The sequence below is a fragment of the Charadrius vociferus genome, unplaced genomic scaffold (assembly GCF_000708025.1).
Source record: "Charadrius vociferus isolate BGI_N301 unplaced genomic scaffold, ASM70802v2 scaffold244, whole genome shotgun sequence".
Lineage (NCBI taxonomy): Eukaryota > Metazoa > Chordata > Aves > Charadriiformes > Charadriidae > Charadrius > Charadrius vociferus.
In genome coordinates, this window is record NW_009648822.1 from 5,613,841 (window position 1) to 5,638,999 (window position 25,159).

A 25,159-nucleotide genomic window follows, 5' to 3' on the forward strand; every position below is an offset into this window, starting at 1 on the left:
AATACCTTAACCTTTACACTGTGCAAAAAGACCAAAAAGAAATATAAAGTTTCTAGAAACACACTCGTAAAAACAAATTCAAGTGGTGCTGTTACCATGAAACATAGATATGAAGATGCTGTCCCAGGAGTTCCTTGCAAACTCTTGTATAAATGTTTTGGGCTTGGTATTAGAAGCTGGAAAGACACTTCTGGGGCATGGTTGCAGCACATATTACTTCAGAAATTACAGGCTGTCCTGTGGTCAGCAGAAGTCTACAAACTAGAGGTGCGCAAGCTGTTCTTCAAGCCTCAAACCAGCTCAGTGTTGGTGGCACACAGAGGTAGCTTGAAGCCATTTGTACACCATTATCTTCTGGTTTGTACTTTTATACAGTATAATATATAGATAACAGCACCAAAAGTCTTGCTCTTGTAGGTCAGCAGAGAGTCTGCCAGTGGATCAGGCTTATACAGTCTGCAACAAGTACCTGCTACCTAGCACTACAGCGCTCTTGATTTTATAATATTTTCTAGTTTTATTCATCAAGTATCATACATATACATATATATACACATAAATCCATTATTTCTTTACATCAATAAAGAGGAGTTTCCAAAATTATCATATACATTTACCTTGACTTCAAGGATAAAAACAGCCTGCTGACTTTGGAACATCTCATACCAAAATAATGACTGATGTTAGATTGGTAAAACAAGATAATCAGAGGCCTCTTCAGGTTTAAAATATATCTATGTAGATATATATTTAAAATACAATCTATGCAGCTATAAGTGTTTTTAAATTCAGGGATTTAAGATTATTTGAAAAGTACAGTTGTAAGAATTCACATTATGATTTTACCAAATTGTTACCTAAAAGAACTGAGAAAAACACAGCTAATAAAAATACATAATTTCCCCCCTGTGAATTTTAATTGCTGCAGGGAAGCCCTTAGCACCAATCATAAACTGTCCGAGGCAATTCAGCGCTGTTATCCTCAGTCTGCACAGGCCTGGCGTTCATCACCTCCCTGACAGACACTATCATTCTAGCTAAAGAATAAGTGTAATGGGGATCTAGGGCCAAAGGACAAGTTCAAACTAGAAGAGGGGAGGCTTCTTCAGCATCAACAAAAACCAAGCATTTTTCATAAGAAGTGCATGGTTTGCATGAAAGAGAAATTCAAGAGGCCTCACTAGGAGCATATAGACAAATATGACTTACGTGTATTATGTACATATCATTTAATAACATGCAGAATTCTGGACACCAAGACTAATGCTGTGAGTGAACAGCAACTGCATGTATACTTTTTTTATTTGCAAACATAGAAGAACACATATTTACTAAAACAATACTTTTTACATGCACTTTTTGTTAGCATAGTTCCTATGTTCTCCTTGAGGGTGGTAGCTAGGGTTTTAAAGAAAAAAATGCTTCTGGGCAGGCGATTCAGTAATTTTTTATGGCAATATTTCTGCTGGCAATGGGCTCAGTCAGAAACACAATTTGGTTTTCAAGAGACCAGTGGTCTCAATTGTTTAGAAGTTCTCATGCGTTATCCAAATTTTCACCCCAAATTTTCTTTCTCCAGCAGAAGGCAGGGGGCATGCTTCTTGCATGATTTTCTTCTTTCTGGCTCTCCAGATGCACTATAAGCACTACAAGCACTAAGTCAACTAACATGATTGCTATTTGTAAACAACCGTACCAGTTTATGCCCCAAATGCCCATGCAGTCTGCACAGCATCTTGTGACCCTTCTTACTCCCTTTTTTCTTTCTAGCTGCTGCTTATCCCCTCAGCATCTCTTGCTTCCCTTCCTTTGTACAGCTGGAGAAGCTTTTTCAGCCTCACCATGCTAATAGATCTCAGTTTTCTCAGGCCTTCACTTATAAGCTTGGCCCCATATCTCTTCAGAACATTTTTGTCTTCAAAAGCTGGGAGATCGCCCCTTCCTCAAAGAGGGATCAAGGGAGAAAGCCTTCTGTTTCTCTGGCAGTGTCGCCAACCCTTTGCTCTCTTGGCTGTATGCAGCTACTCATGTTTACCTCTGCCTTGCTAAGATACTTCCAAGCTTTGTGGACACGTATCTCTCAAGTCAGCTGTGGAGCTTTTCAGCTCTTCCCCGAACACCATAGTAGCATTGTTTGGAGCTGGAGCGGTTTGCAGGAGAAGACTTGACTTTTGGAGGCAGACCCAAACTCTGATCTCTAGTCTACATGGACTGCAGATGACTTTTTCATTTAAATTTATTATTATTTAGGCTAAGAATGGACTTGTTCCTGGGTGTACCATGTTCCAGGCCTTTCCTCCAGTCTTTCTTCCCCAGCAAATAATTCCAATACTTTTACGTGTCAATGGAACAACATAATTCACTGAAAATCAATTTTGTAAAAAATTCTCCAGCCAGGTCTGTCTGTAAGATCTGCATGCACTGAGTTGCAGCTCATACCATATTTTGAGACTTTCTTCTTTGTATTTTTGTTGCTTTAAAAAAGTTAGTCCAGAAGAAAGTAACTCAGAATACTCTTTTTTAAGCAATTTCTACTCATTGTGATGATAATTCATCTGGAGATGTTGCCAGCAATGGCAGCATCTTTCCAAATCCATCAAATTCCATGCTGACATTTGTCTAATCAACTATTTCTCTTGAAACTAATAGAGGATAGGACTCAAATTCAGAACTGTAAGTAATCTATGTCCCTGTTGGTTGCATGCATAAACTAAAATAGCAATAGCCTTAATTAAGATCTGGTTAGTTGAAAGTTCAGATTTTTCATAGTGCATTCAACTTCTTTCCCCACAATAGATTCTGATAAAAGTTTGTCTACTATGTTTTAAGCCAAAAGCACTAAAAAAAAAAAAAAAAAAAAAAAATTTATCCCTGACTTTAAAGTATTGTAAAATACTATTCTTCTTCATTCATAATAAAGAAAGTTCCTGCACAACATCAGAATGCTTAGTAATTATTTGTAATGGTTTGTTAGTATTCTTTTTGGTGAAAAATGGAGTTTATCTCCTTTTCTCACTGCATGGGATGTGATTACTTATGTGATATGGTATCATCATCACTCTCAGGACTCTCGGTGTTTTTTGATCTGTTATGAACAAACTGAAAGTTATGAACAAACAAGTGCTGTTCTTCTTCTTAAACCAAAATACATATCTGGATAGTCTCTCCTTATACATAGGAATGGCTAGTATTAGCATCATGTTTGTCAACTGGCAGTTTTGTATTTTATATCCTGTCGGTCTCATTGAGAAACACGTTTCACTGATGACTCAAATGCTAAGACTGAATTTTGGGAAAGCAGGTAACGCTAAGGGTTTTTCGTATATATCACAGCAAATCAGCCCTCAAGAAATCAACATCCTTCTCTTGAATTAGTTTTCAGAAATACAGAATAATATCTCAATAGAAACAAGATAAAGAATGCATTAAGCTACCTGACTTATATCACTTGTCCATGCAGCTTTCTCCTGTCGTGATGGGGCTAAAAGGACAACAGTGAAAGGAGGAGCATCCGTAGGTTCAACTACAAGCTTGAAATCAAGGTGTCCAAACACCTGTCCAGAACCTTTTGCTTTACAGCCAGAGAGGGGGAAAAAAGTCAAAATGTGAGACTTCAGACAATAAGACAAAGAAAATAATGGTTTCATTCAGTATGGAAGTTACTTTAAAACATCTCTCTGACAAAGAGCAAATCCAATTGGGGATCCAAAACTCATTGTGTTTTTCACATACACCAAATAAAAAAAAAACAAACCTGCAAACATGCAATAGTGGAGTCGATATACATTACTTTTAAAGATTCTAAATAAGGCTAAAGTCCTTCTAACACTTCTACGCTGATATACTCTCAGCATACTAGAACCATACCGAAATGAATGAAACTACTTTCACAATTCAAATGCAAAACTTGCCTAAAACTGCAGGATGGAAGCCAAAATGAGTAACAATAAAATCAGCTTGGGAATGTGTTTTGTTATTTCATTTTAACAAGCTTGAAGTCAAGATTTGTAGGCAGTCCAAGACAAAAACTTTCCACTAATTCTGCCAATTCACTCAACCCCCATGTATTTATAAAACCCAATTATCTGCTTCTTTTAAGGATTTTTTTTTTTTTTCCAAGATCCTCTGGGTGAAGTTGTATACGAAAGTCAGCAAATAATTTATCACATTCCTTCAGCCAGTCTACTTGAAAATCCTATGTGGGATGTTAACATCAAAAATAAACATGACAAAACAAACGCTTCTCCAAGCCAAGCATGCCCATTATTAAAACGTCTATTCTACTGAATCATTTTAATGCTGGATTCGTCTGGTTTCATGAAAGGGGAGAAAATACCAATTTGCTCTTATGAAAAATAAACAGTGTACCAATTTTAAGAAACTAGAAACTGTAATTACTACAAACAGCTGAATTTAACTTACAATCATCATCACTCACGTCTGTCTCCTCGATCAGTGTGCACTCTATTAAAGACAGAACACCTCCTGTCTATGAAAACAAAGCACATTTTTCACAAATTTTGACATTCATTCGCATTTGTCATTATAGTAATTTTTAAACTCTGTTATACCGTACCATGAGATTTTACATTATTCAGAGCTCTTAGGAAGATACATCAATTTCATGATGCATATTTTTGCTCAAGAACTAAACCCAGATAGATGAAATATAGCTTTTTTCTTAATCCAAGAAATCAACAATATAGCCAAATATACAAAATTTCTTTCCTTTTTACACTATAATTTATCTCACTTAATGGCTTATACACAAATTTCAAAAAAGGTAACTAGAATTTCACCTTGTCCTGAATTTAAATCAAATGCATACAAGATTTTTTTAAAGGTTCAGTTATACTCTATTTACTTTGCAAAATACTTGAACTACTTAAAGGGTGCAAAGTGAGAAAGCATACAGTCTTAATAACCTCTCAGCAATGTCTTTGTCAAATTAAAATTCTGTTCGACATAATCCACTATGTAAACTACCGACATCTCCTTATTCAAAAGCCAACACTATGAAACCCTGATTCTCAACAAACATAACTAGAGTGTTCTTAGAAGAGATTTCAGTGCTGCTCAGGAAAACAAAAGCAACTTTTTAAATTAATTCTATTAGAGCTCAGGAAAATATCCTTTGGTAATTCCATGGGGTTGTACTGGCTGATTTATGTACTGAAAACTGACTCACATCAGCGCTAGCTTATACAAATAGATACACCAATGTCTTGTTTCTAACCCCCAACTTATTAGAATTGCATAGTTCTAGAAAAAAAAATGTAGTTCGTAAGAACTTTGGCTGAACTCTATTATTTGCAATGAGAGGACAAAGCATTAACTACTGTGCATCACCTCACTTCTGTTTATCACAACACATGCAAATCTGAGATTAAAGCCATAAAATAATGAAATACTGAAATTTCACTGAAGCCATGTTTTCATTTTGTAAGTTGAGTCATAATGTAAAGTTTGTACCTTGAGAAGATGCAGTTTTCCTCCTGAACTTCTTGTACAAATTAAAAAATGTTTTGTAAATAAGAAGCACTGCCTTTCTCCTTCTTTCTTCAAAGATAATGATCCTAGACGAACTTTGCTAAGTTTTCCCCTCTCAACTGAAGGGACTTGAATAAGGGAACCTGATAATAAAGATGCAAAATTTACTGTACTACAGTAATATTTAGTAGGCACTGTTTAAAGTGTTAATGCATTGAATATTATGATACTTATTAATGCAACTTTTCATTCTAGTAAGTATCAATATACATCAGCATATGTTTTAAGCATGAGTTGATCATCTTTTTTTGCACAAGTTCACTTTGTTTTTTATGATAAATAGACTCAGGCAAGTATAGTCTAGACTAATACTTAAGCACATCACAGTATTAGATCTTGGGCAAATTCACATTGATTAGAAAATGAAGCTGAACAGCCAACTGCACTTTGGATAGCTGCTAGACTTGCAAAAGATACATGACTTAGAAGTCAAAGAGACAAAGGGTGAAAAGAACAGGTTTTGGAGAAAAGAGTTTGTGTACGTGTGTTTGCCTGTGTGCAAGAGAGATGGAAATGAAGCCCATTTCTTCTTCTTATCTTATACTGCATGATTTTCAGTGCTCCACAGCTCATCTAAAACCTGTTACCAGTAAAACACTTGTGAACTAAATTGAACCTGGTTACATAAGTCTGAATTTGTGCTCTGCAGAACTCCAGACTGGGGACAGCTTTGCTTCTCTGCCATTTCATACCTCAAAACCAGTCTCTGACCACCTTTTCCAGATTGGTATCACCATGTGTATCACTTCCGAATTTGGATCTGGAGTTAAATTTGGTGATGAAGTGCAACTCCTCTATATATGAAAGGGAAGGATTTTATGATACCACTTGCTGTTACCAGACAGGGCAGCCAAGAGACCTCCTAATCTCATTCCCACACATCTATACTTACTATCACCCTTACACACTGGCTCTCATCTTATTCCAACATTAGCTAGCTAATAGCGCTAAACCAGCAGGAAACTAATGCTATAAAGAAGTAGATGACGTAACTTGCTGATATGCCTCACCGCAAGGTCAAAAAAGCACCAGTGACGATGCAAAGGCAGTAGCAGCAGCAGAAGAAGCATGAGGGGATAGATATTGGCCTGCCTCTTTCAGAGGCAAGAAGATACTGGACTAGCATAGCTATATCAAAGCTCAAACTAGCGGCAGCCCTTGACACAATGCAAGCCTGAAACAATTATCCTTGAAATATTACATTAGCAATTCTTATCTACATTGTCAAAAAAATTATCTCATTTAAAGTTCACATACACAGTCTTAAACTAACAAACAGAGAAATTAAGGTAACTGGAAAAGCTACTTTTAATCTACATTTTTCTACACTTAGCTCCTTCTACATGTTTAATTAGCCTTAAGTTACTAATATATTTGAAATTTACTCTGTCTACCATAGCAAAATATACACAGTAAATCCGCAACAGAACAGTGTTCTTTGACAGTCAATTCAATTTCAACTAAATGTGTACAACGAGATTTGTGTCACGGCAACAAAACAGTGGAGTAAAGTTACACTCTAGAAATTTGCAAAGGTCTGGAACATTTTTTAGGTTTCCCCTCTCAACTTAGGTTCACTTAAATTCTGACCAAAATCCATAAATACTCATTGGTTGTTTTACATTTCCCCTGGACAAAACAGCCTACCTGCCTCAACCGTGAAAGACAGGAAGATCATTCCCATGTGTTGGAATGGTGATTTTTCCTTGTTGCATCAGCTGCCCCCTAGGTCTCATTGCAAGGCCAAGCAGTGTGTACAAAACAATCCCTATGCAACTTCCCATCACAAAATTCTCAGTGTCATTTTTCTCCTGAAATTCCCTCTACACATTTAGGGTAACAATATTCAACCTGTACGTTTTCTTTCTGCTTTGCTTCTTAGAACAATAGTATCTATAAATATGATACACTTACAGCATTATGGGTAGCTTTTATTTTATTTTTATTTATTTGCATTAGAATGCCCTCAGGAATTCAATATTCTGTTCTCTTAAAGTGGGCTGAAGGTTAAATGGTGTTCTTGTATGGAGCTGAAATGTTATCATTTAATAAGGTAAATCAAAATAAACCAGATTTTTCAAATGCAGAAAAGACAGACTGCCTTATCTGTCTTTGATACTCAATATGTACAGAGAGAAACACATCTCCTATATGTGCTGCATGGCTGACATCAAACTGCATTCCCATCAAGCTTTTGTGATTAATGAAACCAGGCATTTGCCCACCATCCATTCTACTACAGATTTCCTCTTAAGGAAAAAAAATGGTCACAATTGGCCAATGTACAGTTGCAATGAGCAAGTGAGGCTAATTTTAGAACATTTGTTAATAGTATAGTTTGGACAATCAGTGTAATCTCAGGAATTTTTATCCAGCTACAGACCTAAGCACTTTCAGGACTTCAATGCTACCAGAATAGTCACTCTATTAGCCTTTGTTCGATCCAAGAAATACCAAAGGTTGTATTTAAATAAAAAAAAAAAAAATAGCCTACAAGTAACTGCCTGATTACAAATTCAGTTTGACTTTCTCCATTCTGGAGGTGTTTTAATTTTACAGTAAGGATAGCAAACACTGGAACCGGTTGCTCATTTAGAGAAGCTGTGAAACCTCCATCCTTGGAAACAGCTGAAACATGTCTGGACATGGTGAAAAGCAACTTGCTCCCGCTGATGCTGCTTTGAGCAGGTGAGATTGGATTGGATAATTTCCGGAAGTCCATTCCAACCTCAACTGTTCCATGATTTTGTAATTGTGATATATTTACCAGTAGAGGTAAATTCATAGCAGCTGATGCAGGATGATCGCACAGAGTGTTCAGAAGCATCTAAAGAGCCTCGAGATGGCCAGTTGTCTGGGTGTCAGCCAATGCTGAATTGCAGACTGACTCCCCATGTTTCCTTTAGACTTTTAACAAAAATGTTCCTTAATCATCTGCCATTACTAACAGTGTCCCTGACCATAAAGTCTCTATCTAAGCAAGAGACAGAGAAAAGCAGATCCCAAGAAACCTGAAGGGGGATCCACGATCTACAGCGCAAAGCACTGTCAGAGATAAGTCCTATGTACTCAACTTGTATACCTCAACAGAATCAATCTCTTCGTAGAAAAGTAAAGTATATAACATATGGCAAATTTGTAATTAACCATCACAGAAAAAGTCTGAACAAAGGTAAAGGCACCTCTCTCTTTTTTTTTAAGCTGAGAAGAGGTTTCCTGTACTCATCTACACTGATCAACACAAAGAATAGAAGCCTAATTGAAATTAGAGAAGATGGACATCACTGTCAAAGTGACCCTTCTGTCAGATATGAAAGGAAAATGGGCTCTGTGTTACTTCAGTAGCTCTGCTCAGATTTCTGCACTTACACGAAATCACATGCAGTGGATGTTTCAAAAGTTAAACGGTGATACAGCCTTCTGTAACACACAGTCTTGTCCACTGTCATTTTCTGTATGCCCAGAAGTAAATCTGAATTTCATATACTTAAACTATGGGTTTGACCCGGGTCTAACACTCCAATAGTAATCTTTTTCAGACTGATTCTCACAGAAAAAATAATAAGCTCTACTGATGAAACACTGCATACCCAGACAAAATAATACCAGCCAATCTTAAGGGGCAAACCCCCAATAAATAAATAAATGCAAAATATTGTAATCATCTTGAAAAAAAATTTCAAAAATATCATTAAACTGTATGGTACAAGTCAATCTAGGATAATCACAGGCCTATACTTTTTTTTCTGTGAATCCAACACAACGGCTTTATATTTTTGGCAAAGTCATATTCATAACTCTTTAAATACCTCAGTTACAACAAATCCACATATTTAATGAAGAATCAAGTAATTTAATCGTGACTGGTGTAAAAACAATCTTGGAAGTTATTACAGAATGCTTCATAGTTTGGCCACATGACTACAGAAATGCTACAGAATGGATTTCAAAATGTACACAAAGCCTATTAATTACTAGCTCTGTATATGGCTCTATTAAATACCAAATGTTCTGCTGAGGCTCTCTAGAAAAGGTGTCACAAAGGGATGCACCTAAATTACATTCCTAACCTTTCCTAAATACATTTGACACTTTTCGGACACAAAGAAGTTTTTATGCAGTTAAATCCTACACTGCAGATTTGTAGGTAGTGTATACAAACCCACTAATTTGTTTTACAAGATCCAGAAGTAAATTATTACATAAATGGGAGGAAAATAAGCTTCAGTTACAAAGTTTTCACATTTTCTGGTTTAACATTAAAGTAAAACCCACCCAGTGAGAACTGCAACCAGTTTGCAGTTCCTGGTAAAATGCGACACATTAAATGGAAAAGTTACTTTATCACTATTTTGTGGAACTTAACAACAAACTCCACCTCTGCTATAACTAAGTTTCAATAGAAGGAATTTCCAAAACCCCAAGAATGACAGAAACGAATACAGTATGGCTCTTCCCCTTTTGTTTTGCTAACTCTTATTTTAGAAGTAGTCCTACATTCCTGGCAGAATAGGATGCCTTTTCTTCAGGACTTCTTGCAGAAGTGCTTTCTGTATCTATCTTGAACTTCTACTAAAGCCCAAAAATGCATCTCTCGAGAGGCAAAGTGAGAATGTTCAGGTATTATATCTATGCTCGCACTATCAATTTGAGAGGTTTCCAAAGCACCGAGAAAAATGGGAACAACTGACAGCTCTTTTCCTCCCTAGCAATCACTTCATCAGTGACAAAGTTTCAAATTTCCCCTGCCCTTTTGTCCAAATGTTGGTGTCGGCTGGGACTGCCATGTTAACTGGCCAAGCAGCCCTGGTCTCTGTGGAACTGAAGGTAGTTTCCATCCCTTTGAAGATCACAGTCCAGGCAAAATGTACATTACTGTCCCAAGGGTGCTTTACCATTCATGTGCTGCTGTTTTTCGTGGTTCCTGAAGAAAACGGCATAGAAGTGGGGTTCAGTTACAGCCCAGAATTAGTTGTCATCAGGGCATTTTGTGACTTACCCTCCACAGACCATGAATAGTCTTAGGACGTTAGCTGTGCCCAGTGTGGTGACCTGACCAATGACGGCAACATCAACCCTGCTGGTTTTAATAAAAATTTTTCATTATTATGTACATAGCTTTAAACAAGAATGTCTTACCTTGGCGTATAAAAGTCTGGCTGGTATCTAGTAATATATCACAGCCTTCTACTATTGTTCTTTCTATGGCTAGATTCTTCCGGATGTTTTCTGTGTCACTCACTTCATCATGCATCACCCTGTTAGACACAAAATGCACTTTAAATTCCCCGAAATGCATCTTGCACCTCATGTGTCTGTTTTCACTTGCACTTACACACGGTAGACACAGAAGATAGCTGATGTCCTTTGCCACCTGCTGCGAAACAGATATACCCATGCGGTACATGATTGCTCTAGAGCAAGTTTCTGGCCTTTTTTTCCTCCCTTTCAAATCATTTTTTCAATCACTTCATTTTTTCAGCAGTGGAACCAATTTTCCCAGACTCGTATTTAGGCTATTCCTAAACACATCGGACAGGTGCCACCAAGCTAAAAACCTTTCACAGCTGATAGAATAGCACTTCTTGATCCTTAATACACTAGGCTGCCACAAACCTGGAAGTGTTTCCTAGCATTTTGTATTGGTGATAACACATCGTAGAGTCCCTGCCCATGACTTTAGGTTCCCACTCTGCTTTGCTTCAGTTTACACCGCAATGTACCATTTATTTCCCCTTTAATTCCTATAACAACCACAGCCTTGACAGCTCATCGCTTACTTTCTTCCACTTTTTTTTTTTCATAGCCATCCTCCCCTTACACAGAGAAATAAAGATATTTTCAAGGCTGAAACCAACCCAGAAGTTCATACAGTGTTGTGATGTATAACACTTTCCTAAACTGGGACCAGTCTGCACTATCTGAAAGCTCCTCTTCCCTCAGAACTACATTAAAGGGATGTAAGGAGTCACAGTAGTGTATATTTATGGTCCATACTGCCTGCCTTATGAGCAGAAGAGGATCAATCAGTCTCAGCCTCCAATTCTGAATGTCCAGTGGTGAATTAGTTGGATCAGCAATGAACTCTGACTTATGATATGAAACAAGTCAAAGCTGATTGATCTGCCTGTGCACATAACCCTGGCCAGAGAAATCCTCTGCTTTGCTTGAGTGGAAAGGAGACATTACTTCTTTCTACTTCAGATGGCCTCAGAACAGGGCAAAACTTGCTGAACACCACAGGAGTAAAACACAGACATTTCTAAAAAAGATATTGCCTGCCCAGCTCTTTAAGAAGTTAGAGGTTGAAGAAGTGGTACGGCGTGATCTGACTCAGAAAGCTCCCTCTGTTAAAGATACAGCAGGACAAAAAGGAGAAAATTATAAGCTGCAAATTAATGGGTAGTTTGCACAAGGTAGAAACTTTGCCTTAACAGAAAAAGAAAACTGAGCAGTCAAGAGCATGCAATTAACAAAAGCTATAAAGTGATCCCTCTTGTACAACTAAATACTCTCCAAGTACATCTTTGGTGAATACTCCAGATACTTGAGATTTATAACCTGGAGTTCATGCACCATTTCTTTGTTCATAGCAGAAAACTGTGTTTCCCAGAGACAACAACCAAATTTTGTACTGGGCTGACAGAGGGGAACATCTGAGAATGGACTGGGAGTTCAGGGAAGAGCTTCATTTTGCAGCTTTCTACAGGGAGCCCCAGTTCTCAACACATATCTTTAGTTCCTGTTGCTCTGGCATTATTTGAAACATATGTGAAAATCAGTTATTTCATCAATGCACATAACTATAACAGATTGAGAACTCAGTGCTTTTCAAGACCCTGATTGATTCCCATTGTCACAGAGTATCAGAAATGCTCTTTTTCTGTAAAATGTGAAAATATATATATATTTCTCTACGTAAAGAAACGTCATAACCCAGGAGTAGGTGTTTCCTATAGCAAATCCTATTATCCCCTACCCAAAATACAAGGAGACACTTGTAGATTTATGTTAGCCCTCAAAAAAATAGAAGACCCAAAATATTAGGTTGAGGTACTTTGGGATTTTTCATTATCTTTGTTTGGGTTTGGTTTTGATCCTTTTCTTTAAAAGATTTTTTTTAAAAAAAGAACAAAACCAAACCAAAATAAAGAAAACAGAATTTTTCATTTCAAAACCATTGATTCAAGATTATCAAAATATAAGGCAGAAAAATCTTACCTTGAAAGTTCTTCTAGTTTAGATTTAGCAAATTCAAGGCTTTTTCGCTCAACATGTTCATGTGGTGTGTGAGCCAGAAGTTCATGAAGTGTTATAATATATCTAGGAATCTTAAAACAAATTAGGTATAAAATCAGTAAATCCTTAAAGGAATAATTCCAGTACAGCTTTTTCTTAAATATTAGCCATTACCTTTGGTTAGAAAAGTTTTGCAAACATAGCCTTTTTAAAATGAATATCCACAGATAATTATTATTCATACATTCTAAATATATCTACTGCTGAAAATACTGAACTTTTGGGTGATAGACACTACATAGGTGTGTTTCCAGCTTGAGGAAGCACAAGATCCACTTACTACATTTTAAGGAAAAGATCAGATCAGAGACAGCCACAAATACTGTATTAAATTTCATTGTTTCATCCTACTATCCAAGTGCCCATACAGAAAACTTTCAAAACTCCCTGAGAGATCCATATATACCTTCCCTCAGTTTTATAGGATATGTGCATCTAAATTTCTTGTGACTGAAAATGACGGCTGACCTGTTTGCATTCCGATCAAATTCACGTTGCTCTACCGAACATTGAAGAATATGCAGGATTTGACTATTAAAGTCCACAGGGTAGCACAAGGACCCTGTTCCATTTATTATTACTTAAAGCAGTTTCAGGGCTTTTAACCACGACCAGTATAACTTGTCTTAATGGAATAAAAGTTACTTAGTAGAAGGAGACGTGACTTCTTATTATGCTGAAGTGAAATGTCATCAGCAATGACATCCTCCATCCCTTGGAAGTATACAAGCTCAAAGCTAAAAAATGTATTGTTATAGGTGCTAATGACCCTTTAGGCTAACACAAATAACTAGCACTAACACAAATGTCACTGACACACCCTTTTTTTTTTGACTCTACTGGGTTTGCCAGTAATTGAACAAACTGAGAGGGTTTACTATTCCCTTGATGAGTAAAATGTTAGGTTAAATGTAAAAGACACAAAATCGTCAGACCAGTGTTTCACAGACCTCTTAAAACAGTTGCAAATAATTAATCCAGGCAGATCAAGACAAAATATCAGAAGGATAAATAAAGTTTTCAAAATTTTTCCAATATATTTTTCATTTTCTAAAGACCAAGTCACTGGAGAACAAAGTGGGAGGAAAGCTTCAAAATGCATCCCTTGTAAAATGCTTGTGGCTGCTCTAACTTGCTATACTAGTTACATTATCCCTCCCTGGGCTTCTTCATAATCCTGCAGCGGGCAGAAGTCAAGTAATTGTTTCTCAGCTTTTTTTTCTTTTGGCGCTAGTTCTCATCCCACATTCTCCTTCAACATATGTAAGATTCTGAATAGAGATGAACGAGTATAGTTGGAGAAAAGATCTCTACAGGCAGAGTTTCAGTATAATAACGAAATAAATGTTATTTCAGTACAATAAATAACTAAATTTCAGAATAATAATGAAATAACTAAATTAATTTGCATGAGAGTATTTTTAATTAAGCAAGAAGAATCTTCAATCAACTGTAATGTCAGTAACTCAAAATGAACCAACCAAACATTAAAAACATAGAATCACAAAAAATACACAGAGACTACCTGAAACATGGGGTAAGTAAGGAAAGTTTCCAGCATTCGCCCCTCACATGCTGGGTTGGCTTCATATTGCTTCAAGAGTTTGTCAAAATCTCTGTTTTGCTTACAGTTTGCCAGTACTTGTAGACTGTATTGGTGATTCCGAACAAATTCTTGATATATGTTCAGCATTGGCAGCAGAATGTCAAATAAGTCAGCTATAGAAAAAGTCAAGAAATGCTGTTTTTCCAGCTACCCATCTCTTGAAATATATCTTTAAAGAAACTACTATGTTCTATCACAGTGAATTACTATAATCAGCTCTGTTTCCAATATACTGGGATTTTAGAAACATTAAACTCGGCTCTTCCACCTGCCAAAACATGGTTGTCCTTGTTAGCTAATAATCAGACAATATCACTGAAAATTCATGAGTCCATGTCTAATCAATATTTAGGGCAGAGGCATTCTCATACACAGACTGGAAGACAGTCATTACTGCCCACATGGGACTCCCACTATAACAGATCTCGTGGCATTAGTTCTGGAAACACGTTCCATTCAAAAAGGACTTTGAAAAAGTCCTGTCTTAAAAAAAAAAAAGTAATTTCAAAAATAAATATGAACATTTTACCCCTAGAGAAAATACAGGAACTTACCTAGGATTAAGGTAGGCCAATTAGCTATTCTTGCTTTTAAGCCTTGGTGAAATATCTCATGAAGAAACATGATTGTTTCACTGAAAAACAAGTAGTTAAACAAACAAGAAGACAATTCAGGTTTTATTTTCTGATTAATAATGCACAGAGAAACAACTCTTCCTGCTTAGTAGTATGTTTTGCACTTAGCTAGAAAAAACAGAAGATGGTTATTATTATGGAAGTAAGTGCTTCCTTTTATTGCATTGTTTAAAATTTTTAGTGTAGTATGTGTAAAAAATATGTAGTATTTGGTGTAGAATACATATTCTGTTTAGCTCTTTTACATAGAAGCACCTATTAAATAACACGTTCAACACAGTTTAATGAATAGGTTTTCCAAGAATATCCTTGACAACGCATTCAGTAGTTTAAGAGGACCACTAAGATGCAGAAACCTCAAGCCAGCGGTAGTCATCTACATTCTCATTTGCTGCTGTTTAAGACTTGAAGCTTACAACTTTTCTGTAACATGAACCTTAATATTGTATTTTAGCTTATGAGGTCAACAGAAGGAGGTGACATCCCGGTTGTAAGAGAAACCATAAACAGTACAGTGATCGTGAATGAGCTATGAAAGGCAAACCTGTCTCATAACTGAAGGAACATGTTCCGTTTCTTAGAACTTTGGGGCAGACTTGGATGCAATCCCAATCCTGTATTAAATGTTAGATGCCTGCTGGCCTATTTATACATACTCATTACAATAGTACTTGGATGCTTAATGCAAAGAATAATTCTTTTTTTGTAGGATATGAAAAGACAAGTGAGAGGGAAGGACGGTCCTTAGGCGGACAACAGAAAATAGAAGATTTGATGTACTCATCCTCAGGGTCTTATCTGGATCATATGAGGCCACTAAGTCCAATTTTGCTCTCTTAAGACAAAAAGAAACAGGAGAGGTGACAGAAAAATTATAAGAACTGCCCTAAGAGGCACAATTTGTCATTTTCTTCCTTTAGCAGAGGAAGAAATAGAACGTAAGGAGGCAAAGAGCTCTAGCTGGTTTCAAACAGTATCACCAACAGCACCTTGCCTTTTACCCCTGGAAACATAGTCTACCTCAGTGACATTACTTACATCGGAGAAAAAAAAAAAAAAAACAAGTGCCAGACCTCACTATTGTAAACTGAAGCAGAATGAGAACAAGTGGCCAGAGAAACCCCCAAAAAAGCAAACCAAAAACCCCATACCTGTTGAGGAAAATGCTACTAACATCATCGTGACTGATAGGTGGCTTCTTTGAACTTGCAGCCATTCTTAAGGGCCGCAGAAAACAGTTCACAAGAACATAAAGTTGATGCACATATTCAGATTCAGCCTCCACCATGTTAAAAACTATCTGATTCCTTTTCCTCATACTTTCTGCATGGGGAGAACAAATATAATCTTGGACAATAGTTTTCCATTTTCTTCTGCATAACCAGCCCCGCATAAAGCTCTGGACCTAAAAATGGACCAAGCAGAAAAGAAGAATGAGAAACAAACATTACACGACTTATCATAAGCTCTTCATTGTAGAAATAACCCTCTAAATAAAATGCCTATGTCAAAAAAAAATGTATCTGTTGCCCTCATTGATCTTTAATTGTTTCTGATTTATATTTTTTTAATATTTCTGTTTATTAATGAAACTCCCACAATCACTTGGTCATATTTGTTGCCAGGAAACTGATTGAAAGATATGACATACATATCAAGGTACCTCTTACTGCAAGTTCAAATGTTGTACCTTTGTATATACTCTTCCTATCAGCAGAACTGTGCTACACACTGCACAGGTTTTTTAACTCCTTTTACCTCCCCTTACTCATTTATTTTATACCCCCAAATGTATTGTGCAACACTTCCAGATAACACATTTCAAGACAAACTCAATATCATTATTGACATAATTCTAAAATAATTGTTAAATTCAGTTTGCTTTCTGTTTGAATACACTTAGCACGTGTATTTAAAGCTACGTATCAATATACTGCTTAGTACCAGACACCTAGGCCAGCAATACTATTATCCAGAAAAAGCACATTTTTGGCGTTCTTTAAAGGTATCTCTATGTCATGGAAAAATCTACTGAATCATAATATCCACTGAAGTTACAAATGGATTAAAGGTTACAGAAAAGGTCTACAACTGGCCATAGAAAATTTCAATATGTCTTTGCCCTGATCTTGATGTGAAGATCATTCATCGTAAAAGAGAAACACAAAATCTCACTGGTAGCAGGTTACTCTGAATAAACAACTTTAAAAAAAGGTCCCTGTTGTCAAAACAATCAAGATGTAGGATGCAGTGAGTTATACACAGAAATGGAGTTCTCCTTCTACTGTAAGAGACATTTCCAGCTGCTATTACAATGCTTAATCAACATGAAAAGGAAAATTCACACAAGGGTACCAGCTCAGTGCTGACCCTCACTCAGACTGCGTGACCCAGAGAAAGTGAGAAACTAAGTCCAAATACCATAAGGGATATTATGCAATTTAAGAGACTAAACACTGTGAGAATAAGGGTGACGCATACAGGACCACAACTTCAAGCATGAATTTCATTTATTGAACGAATTCCCTGTTATTAAAAACACTGGCCATAGGATCTGGAAACAATCACCATCAAACAGACCGGCTGACAACCTAAACCAAAACTGCTCTCTGCATTTTCAGTGTTTTCAATATTTGTATTCCAGCTGCAGTGACAGAACGTAAGTCATTTTCTTGTATCTTCATAATCATTTTATAAGAAAGGAGTATAAAGTCACTAGGTACATGATTCCCACAGGAAAGGCCCATGACTTAATTTCAATCTTTACAAGCAGTTGAATGCAATGTGCAACTTCTTTAAGAACCTTGCAGGTACAAATGAATGCTTAAGAAACAAATACACCATGGGATAAATACGGCACTGGAACACAGGAAGCTGATGTAATTTAAGAGGTTTAAGTAGAGGCGAAAGGAGTCTTGCTATTTGACTGCACTTAATGAAAATAAACAAAGACCAAACTAGACAGACTAAAATACAGAAGTACACCCCCCATCACACCCTTCTCCTCTTAAGCACAGAAGGCTGCATGCTTACCTTTTTAATTTTTTTAATATCTGGATCCTCATCCTCCTGGTTGCCTTGATAAGGTCGCATTCTTTCTTTTGTTTTATTGAGAGCTATTATCTGACAAAAACAACCATTCATTAAATGCTTTCTCAAGTCAATGAAACTCTTAGTTACAGAACTAACAGAAAAATATTTTCCCCTTCTTCAAGCCTGTTAAGGCTGCACAGAATGGCAAGCATGTATTTGGTCACAGGGACATGAACACAGTTCTCTGAAAAGCAGCGAGGCTCTTGATCCAGACGGAGGAAGACCAGAAGAGTGCTAGTTCTCCTCTCAAAACCAAGTGTGCCTTTCAGACTTTATCAGCTCAGAACTGCAACAAAATTTTTAACATTCAGTGAAACAGAGCAGCTTGGAATAGTTCTCAATACTGCCACAACCAAAGAAATTTTGTGTTGAGGATCAAACTCCTTGTGTGAAGACAGGTAGGAAATAATGCGATCGATGCACCCATACTGCAAAGCAATGTGTCATCTTAAATCTCTGATGAAAAAGTAATCCAATTAGTTTAATAGTCCCCAATATTTCTAAGAAAAATATTTAGCCAATGGGTCATAGTGGGACTATTACCTTACTGGGTTCCATTATTTTCACAAATATTACAGAAATGTTGAGTATTATTGCAATGCACACAGCAAAACGTTACAATTCAATGATTTCTTGATGGGTCTGGCACATACCTCAGATTTAAGTCTTTCGATTTCTGTGTCTTGATCTTCAAGCTGATGTCGAAGCTGATTGGCTGCAATCTTTTCAGTCTCTACAATCTGGACGAGGTGAATGTACTTCTGCATTAACACCTCCCTTTCAATCAAGATGTCTGAATAACTAAAAGGGAAAACATTTATGTTAATAAAAATAGCCAAATATTGTCTTCCATATCCCCTTACAAGTTACTGACAGAATAAACACTGCATCAGTGACGAGAAACCTGCAAAACTGTGTGTGTTTGGTTTCATATATAATGAATAGCTTGATCCTAAACCATCCAACCTCATGGTGTTCAATATCTTTTTTAGACACAGGCACTAGCAGTACGCAGTTTCCCAGCATCCAGTTACTGAGAGCAAGATAATTGCACTGATCTTTTTATGAGTTTCTAATTTTCAGGCTAAGCCCAAGAACTCTATTAGTTCAATTTATTTTATTTATCTTAAAGGCTGCTTTTCTTTTCATCTTTTGGGAGGACTTGGGGGGAGCATCTGGCACTTCATCAGAACTGTTTCTAATTGTCTCCACCTGTCAGATCTCTTTCCCGTCATAACTGTTATTTTAGTTTGCTAACACCTATTTTATTGTTCAGGCCAGTTTGAGAATAAATGCATTTATTCTAATTAGTGACAGGAACTATGGTATCAGTCTTTCTTTTAGCTCTTGGACAGAAAACTGCCATTGATTTGTGTTCTCCTGAAAAGGGACAGTATCCATAGTGCAATTAGGTGTCACAGTCAGAGCCCATGCTGGAAGTACTAGTACCAACTTCAGGTAAAGGAGAAATTGGTTTCTTCTTATGCAACATCTACAAAATCTACAGACAAACACTGCCTCTCTACCTAGGTTTCAGGAAGCTTGTTCCTCTGAGAGATAAACAATTTTACAAGATAAAGACCAAACTGCACAAAACACAGCCCTAATGAAGCCGTAATTCTTTGACAAGGGATCGCTTACATTTTTATGATCTGTCACTGAAAATGCTGACTATTGTTATCTTTTTCCACTGTCAAGTTAGCACAGGATTTGACAGAAGGAATTTCTTGATTCCACATCTTTTCCTCTTAAATTCTTTTCTACTTGTTACAGCACTCATGAAAAAACAAACATTTGCTATTAAATACTGTGAGGCTTTAAAAAATGTAATAATGTGCATCATCTCCAGTTAATCTTTTTTTTGTATGTATTTACCGCCATTTCAATCAGTGTTAGTGCAGTTATATACTGGAGGGGGCTGATATTGAGTATAGCTATTAAATTCAACACCTAGCCTGGAAAGCAAGCTTAAATTTAAAATAATAAGAATGAGTTCCCACAGCTGTCATAAAGAAAAAGCTCTTCCTCCTTGAATAGCTTATAAAAAGAATAAGAAGTTAATTTAATTCTATTGCATTTATTGTCATATTTTAGCTACTGCAATAGTTTGTCACGAAGCAATCCATATATCTTATCTGTGCAATAAACAGTAAAAAAGTATGAGATTTACTTCTTTAAAATTATTCAATAATAATCTTTTTTGTTTTGCAAAAATCCTGTTTTTTCAGAAACCATAGTACTTAATCTCTTTGCACCTTAAAAGGCATTTGCACATGATAAAAAGTGTCTGAGTTAGAAACACAGTTAGCACTAGTTGTTTTACAAGGATGAAAGATGTTACAAAGATAAAAATATGTTTAACATACATAAGAAAATGCATGCCTTAGTGCCTGCAGCACCACCTTGATTTATATTCAATACAAAGAGTAGCCTCTTCTACCTAAAACCAGATCCAGATAGGTGACAAGACCTTTTCTTCTCTTTATCCTTTTCAAAATTTTCTTAAACTTTTGCTACCAAATGTTTCCAATACAGAATTTGACAGATTGGCTTTGCTTTTTTTTCAAGACTGAGGAAAATAGTATGACACAGAATCACAAAGGGTGAACAGCAGCTTCAGTCAGAGCTGATGTAAGACTCAAGTTACTATTATATATGATGCTTTTCTGCCACTTTTTTTTTTATTTTTATTTTCTTCCTTTGGGGAAGAAATTTTATCTAGATTTTTCAGCTTCTTTAAATGCATTAAGCCAGACTCCCACCGGCTTGCTGTACTGGGGAACAAGAACTTTGCTACGGAAGATTGGAAATTTTTTGTTCTTTTCAGATGTACTTAGAGTATTTTGCCGAGTTAGTGGCTTTGGCTGTTTAAAATGTAAGTCTCAGCCTGGAAACCAAACAACACTTCCTTCACTCCCATAATTAGCCGTATGAAGAGGAGTTAATTGGAAAAGCCTATGTACACCTACACTAACTTAGAATAGGCTATCCACTCTCCTTCTCAAAACTGTTACTTGTTCTGGGAAAGGAAAATCACAGGATTTTGGAATAAACTTCACATACTTCCAACAGCCCTTTTCATCCATCTCTCTGCATGTATGAGTTAAAGATCACCATGACTAAAGTCCTAACCTGTATATCCAGCACAATGCCAGAAGCCTTCCAAGAGGGCAGGGTTTCAATACTGACTCGATTACACAGGTACACAAAATCCTTTATTAAAGAAAATTGTGCCAAAGTGTTCAAATGTCAAAGGAAGATGAAAAATTCATAAAACAACTTGTAAGCACCCAGCCTAGATCTAGTTCTCTGGCTTGGATATCACTTAATACAAAGAAGAAACTGCTGTGAACCACAGGTTTCTGTGAATTGGTATTAACATTTTACTGAGAGAAGCAATTTTATAAATTTATGATAATAAGTAGTCAGGCTCAAAGAGCATCCTGAAAGCTGAGGCTATTCCTATTTCCTACTATCATCTGTGGAGACAGAACTCAAACCAGGTATTTCAAGAACTTTAAACTCTGATCGACCACTACCTACCACAAGGAGACAGGAAGAAATTAAGAAAGTCCTGAGAAAAATGATGCATCATTTAGGCTCTGTGAGAGTTTACATACTCAGAAAATGCAGGAAAACTGGAGAAAGTTTAATGAGTGTCTCATTATTAGGGACTCCTTGTTGTGGTAGCAGAGCAGGATAAAGGCTCCAGCAGTGCTACCAGCAAATATAGTTGATTTTTGTACTGAATTCAGACCAGCATTGGATCACTCCATGTTAACTGCACCAAAGCGGCTCAGGCAGCTGAAAGAACCAGGCACTGGACCTGGCCAGAACTACTTATGGTCATATCAAATCACCAAGCTAATCAACTCTTTATGAAAAACAGGCAGTATGGCTCTGGGGGTTTGGAAGGCAAAAGAAATTGCCTACATCTGCCCATACTAACCACCTCCAGGCAGCTATAGGACTCCTTAACAGAGAGGGAATAGCATCTAGACAGGTTTTAATGTCTAATGGCACATTAACAGCCACATTAGGGATGGAAACTGTAAAAGCTGCAATAGAAATTGTGCAATCCATCCCTATGACTAACCAAGGTGACTTGGGAGACCACCTGTACACAGGTACCATTAACCTTCAGTGAACTCCTGTATGATACAGGATATCAAAGAACACCTATGGCTGTGAGGGTTCCAGGGTTTAGGCTTATCAGAAGATACAAATTTAAGATGGGCTTTCAGACACACAGGGACAACTGTTTAGAAAGGCTGCAGAAGAGGTGTCTGCTGATCTCCAGTCAAATAGGTGGGAAATGGCACTTTGACTGGTAAACAGCTATAGCAACTGGGATTGGAGGGTGGGTGGGTGGGTGTAGGACTGGGTGATACATGGGGAAGCATGAGATGTCCACACCCCAAATGACTTTTACAACAAGATCCTTTTAATTGAAATGGGGAAAACCAAACTGGAATAGAGAGTCCTTTGGAAGGGTGGTCCCAACAACCACAAGAGGTTTCATGCACCCAATCCGTTTCAGTTGGGGAATGGCTTACTCTAGGAGCATGGGTGTGTGGGGAGGGGAATGCCACCCTCTTGTGTGAGAATGAGACAATCCTGAAAACACATCTTACTAGCCAATGTGTTAGTCATCAAGACTCACAATTCATACTAAAACCATCAGCTCCAATTGTCCTGGCACTCCTTTCTCCAGGAAAATGTGACTATAGGAATTCACCTACAAACAAACCAGAGCAGAAAGGCACCCTACCCCATTATGAAAAACCGAGACAGAATTCAACAGCAGCCATGAAGTCCAGACCAAATACAATGGAAGGAACACTCCTGGCTGCATAAGCTGAGGCTTCACAGAGCTGTTATGAACTTCTAGCTACTATGCCCACAGAGTAGGACTGGTGGGATTTCAAATGTTCCTTTAGAAAACACCTACCACACCAATCTCTTGGACAGACTAGCTGGTGAGTAGGATTAGTCACTGCAGTAAGTTCAGGTTGGATCACCACAGACTGTGATTTGGCTCCTGGAGGGCACCAGAGATCCAACCCAGCTACCAGGAAGACCATGAGGTTGGGAGGTTCACTGAGAAACTCATTTGCACGCATGTGTGTGCCTGTGACAGCTGGAGACAAGAACATCCAAGGGCTACTTGCCAGCTAGACTGGGTGTGCAAGGCAGTTACGGGAGAGATCCATGCTGTTTGGGTCCCTGCGTGTGTTCATGTGTACAGGGCTGGGGGGACCTGTGCACCAATGAATGCGGGATACACAGTGCACATATGTGTGTGTGAGGTAACTGGAATCAGATGGGGCCCAGGGCCAGTTACTGGGGTAGACCAAGTGTCGTAGGCCAGTTATTGGGTGATCCACCATGTCCTGGGAAAGGGAGGATGCATGCATATCTGTGAGTGACGGTGACTGAGTACCAGCAACTGGAGAGGGTCTGTGGGCACTTGTAATTGCAACTGAGGAGATGGAGGATCCAGGACCAGCTCCTGGAAAGACTGCATGGCTAGACTATATACTGGAAGGGCCCATACTGTATATATGTACCATACATATTTTTCCACTAACATACCTTCACCCTGATCAGTCAGAGACGTGAAGAGGATGAGGCAGCTGGTGCTGTCTGTGCCTGCGTGAGAGTTGAACTTTTCTGTCTGTGCTGATCCGTGCAGCCAGCTGTGTTTGTATGTACATATGTGTGTTCGTTTGCATTGGCATTACACGCCCAGGCTCACTTCTGGTTCATCCTGGGTACAGTGAGCAGTCACAGACTCACTTCTATCAAGCCAGCGGCGCTGGCAACCCCTACCACTTTGGCCCGTGGATCTAGCTAGACATTATTTGGCAGGCAGACATGAAATTGCTTTGCCCATGTTTTCAGCATTACTCAAATTCTCTCTGCCTCATTCCCAGCCCACTGGAAACTACAAAATTGTGGTCATTATAGCACCAAGCCTCAGCTAATACAGTTTCTCCAACAGCAAGGCATAAGTAGCAAGGCATTTGCTCCGAGCTTCCAGGCAGCTCTGAGCTACCATACTGAGCTTACAACTGCCTGCAAAATACTCTGTGAAATACACCATGCATTAGCAAGCAAAGTGTGCCAACAAATCTGAGAGAAAGCCTCTTTTTTTTTCTTTTCTCTTTTTTTTTTTAAATTGCCAGTTGGAGGGCAGTAGTTCATCATACGCTTTAAACAGTGACCTAGCTGAAAGAAGCACTCCCATGTTCCCCCCCCACATAACACTCGTGCTCTCCCGCATCCCACCCATGCACCATGCACTTCCCTCTCCCTTGCACAGTGAACCCAGGCGTGCTGCTTGGATGTGCAGCAAATAGACCCAGAGGAATGGCATGCATTAAAACCAAAATGGCAAAAAATACACAAAATGTAATTCCTTTTAGTGCAAATCAGTTTCCCAATTAAGTTCACACTTGTGCCTGAATGAGAGGAGGGATGGTAAAGGTATGGGAATGAAAGGCTTTCCTATGAGAAAGACAGCTTCTTCCCTCAGCAGCAATGTGGGCTTTTGCAGGACTAAAGCATACATGAAAACTACAGCCTGAAGCACTTAATTTAAGACTTTCCAATAAACTAAAGTAGAACCGGCTGAGAAATTTGATGAGTATTGCATCCACATTTTAAAAAAGAAGCATAAAAGCTTTTGAGTTAAATGCAAAAAAAAAATAAAACCTTAGAAGAATTTCTAAGAGAAGGTGGAAAGTCCACCATAGTGTATTGAGGGTGAAACAGACTTTTTTGTAAGAGACTGAGGTCTGGAACAAAGCCCAAAACAGGACTTCTACACACAGCCACTGATGCAGGAGTTGGGATTTGCAGGAATAAATCCTCCGGCCCAGATATGTAACTCAGAAGAATCAAACCTTACTCTGCCACCTTGCACTCTAGCGAGAACTCAAAACACTGAGAATTAATGGGAAGAGAGGGAAAG

The 25,159-nt window shown here is 37.8% G+C and overlaps 1 protein-coding gene across 1 annotated transcript in view; it reads right to left on the reverse strand.

The window, feature by feature from the left end:
* RASGRF2 (Ras protein-specific guanine nucleotide-releasing factor 2) overlaps positions 1-25,159 on the reverse strand; it is a 156,120-nt gene that overhangs the window by 54,180 nt on the left and 76,781 nt on the right. The window contains exons 3-12 of the mRNA XM_009886890.1: positions 18,837-18,984; positions 18,124-18,213; positions 16,242-16,495; positions 15,010-15,089; positions 14,375-14,568; positions 12,772-12,881; positions 10,690-10,808; positions 5,473-5,633; positions 4,423-4,489; positions 3,435-3,571 (exon numbers count right to left, since the gene is read on the reverse strand). Of these exons, the coding sequence (XP_009885192.1) occupies positions 3,435-3,571; positions 4,423-4,489; positions 5,473-5,633; positions 10,690-10,808; positions 12,772-12,881; positions 14,375-14,568; positions 15,010-15,089; positions 16,242-16,495; positions 18,124-18,213; positions 18,837-18,984 (1,360 nt within the window). The remainder of the gene's footprint in view (positions 1-3,434; positions 3,572-4,422; positions 4,490-5,472; positions 5,634-10,689; positions 10,809-12,771; positions 12,882-14,374; positions 14,569-15,009; positions 15,090-16,241; positions 16,496-18,123; positions 18,214-18,836; positions 18,985-25,159) is intronic.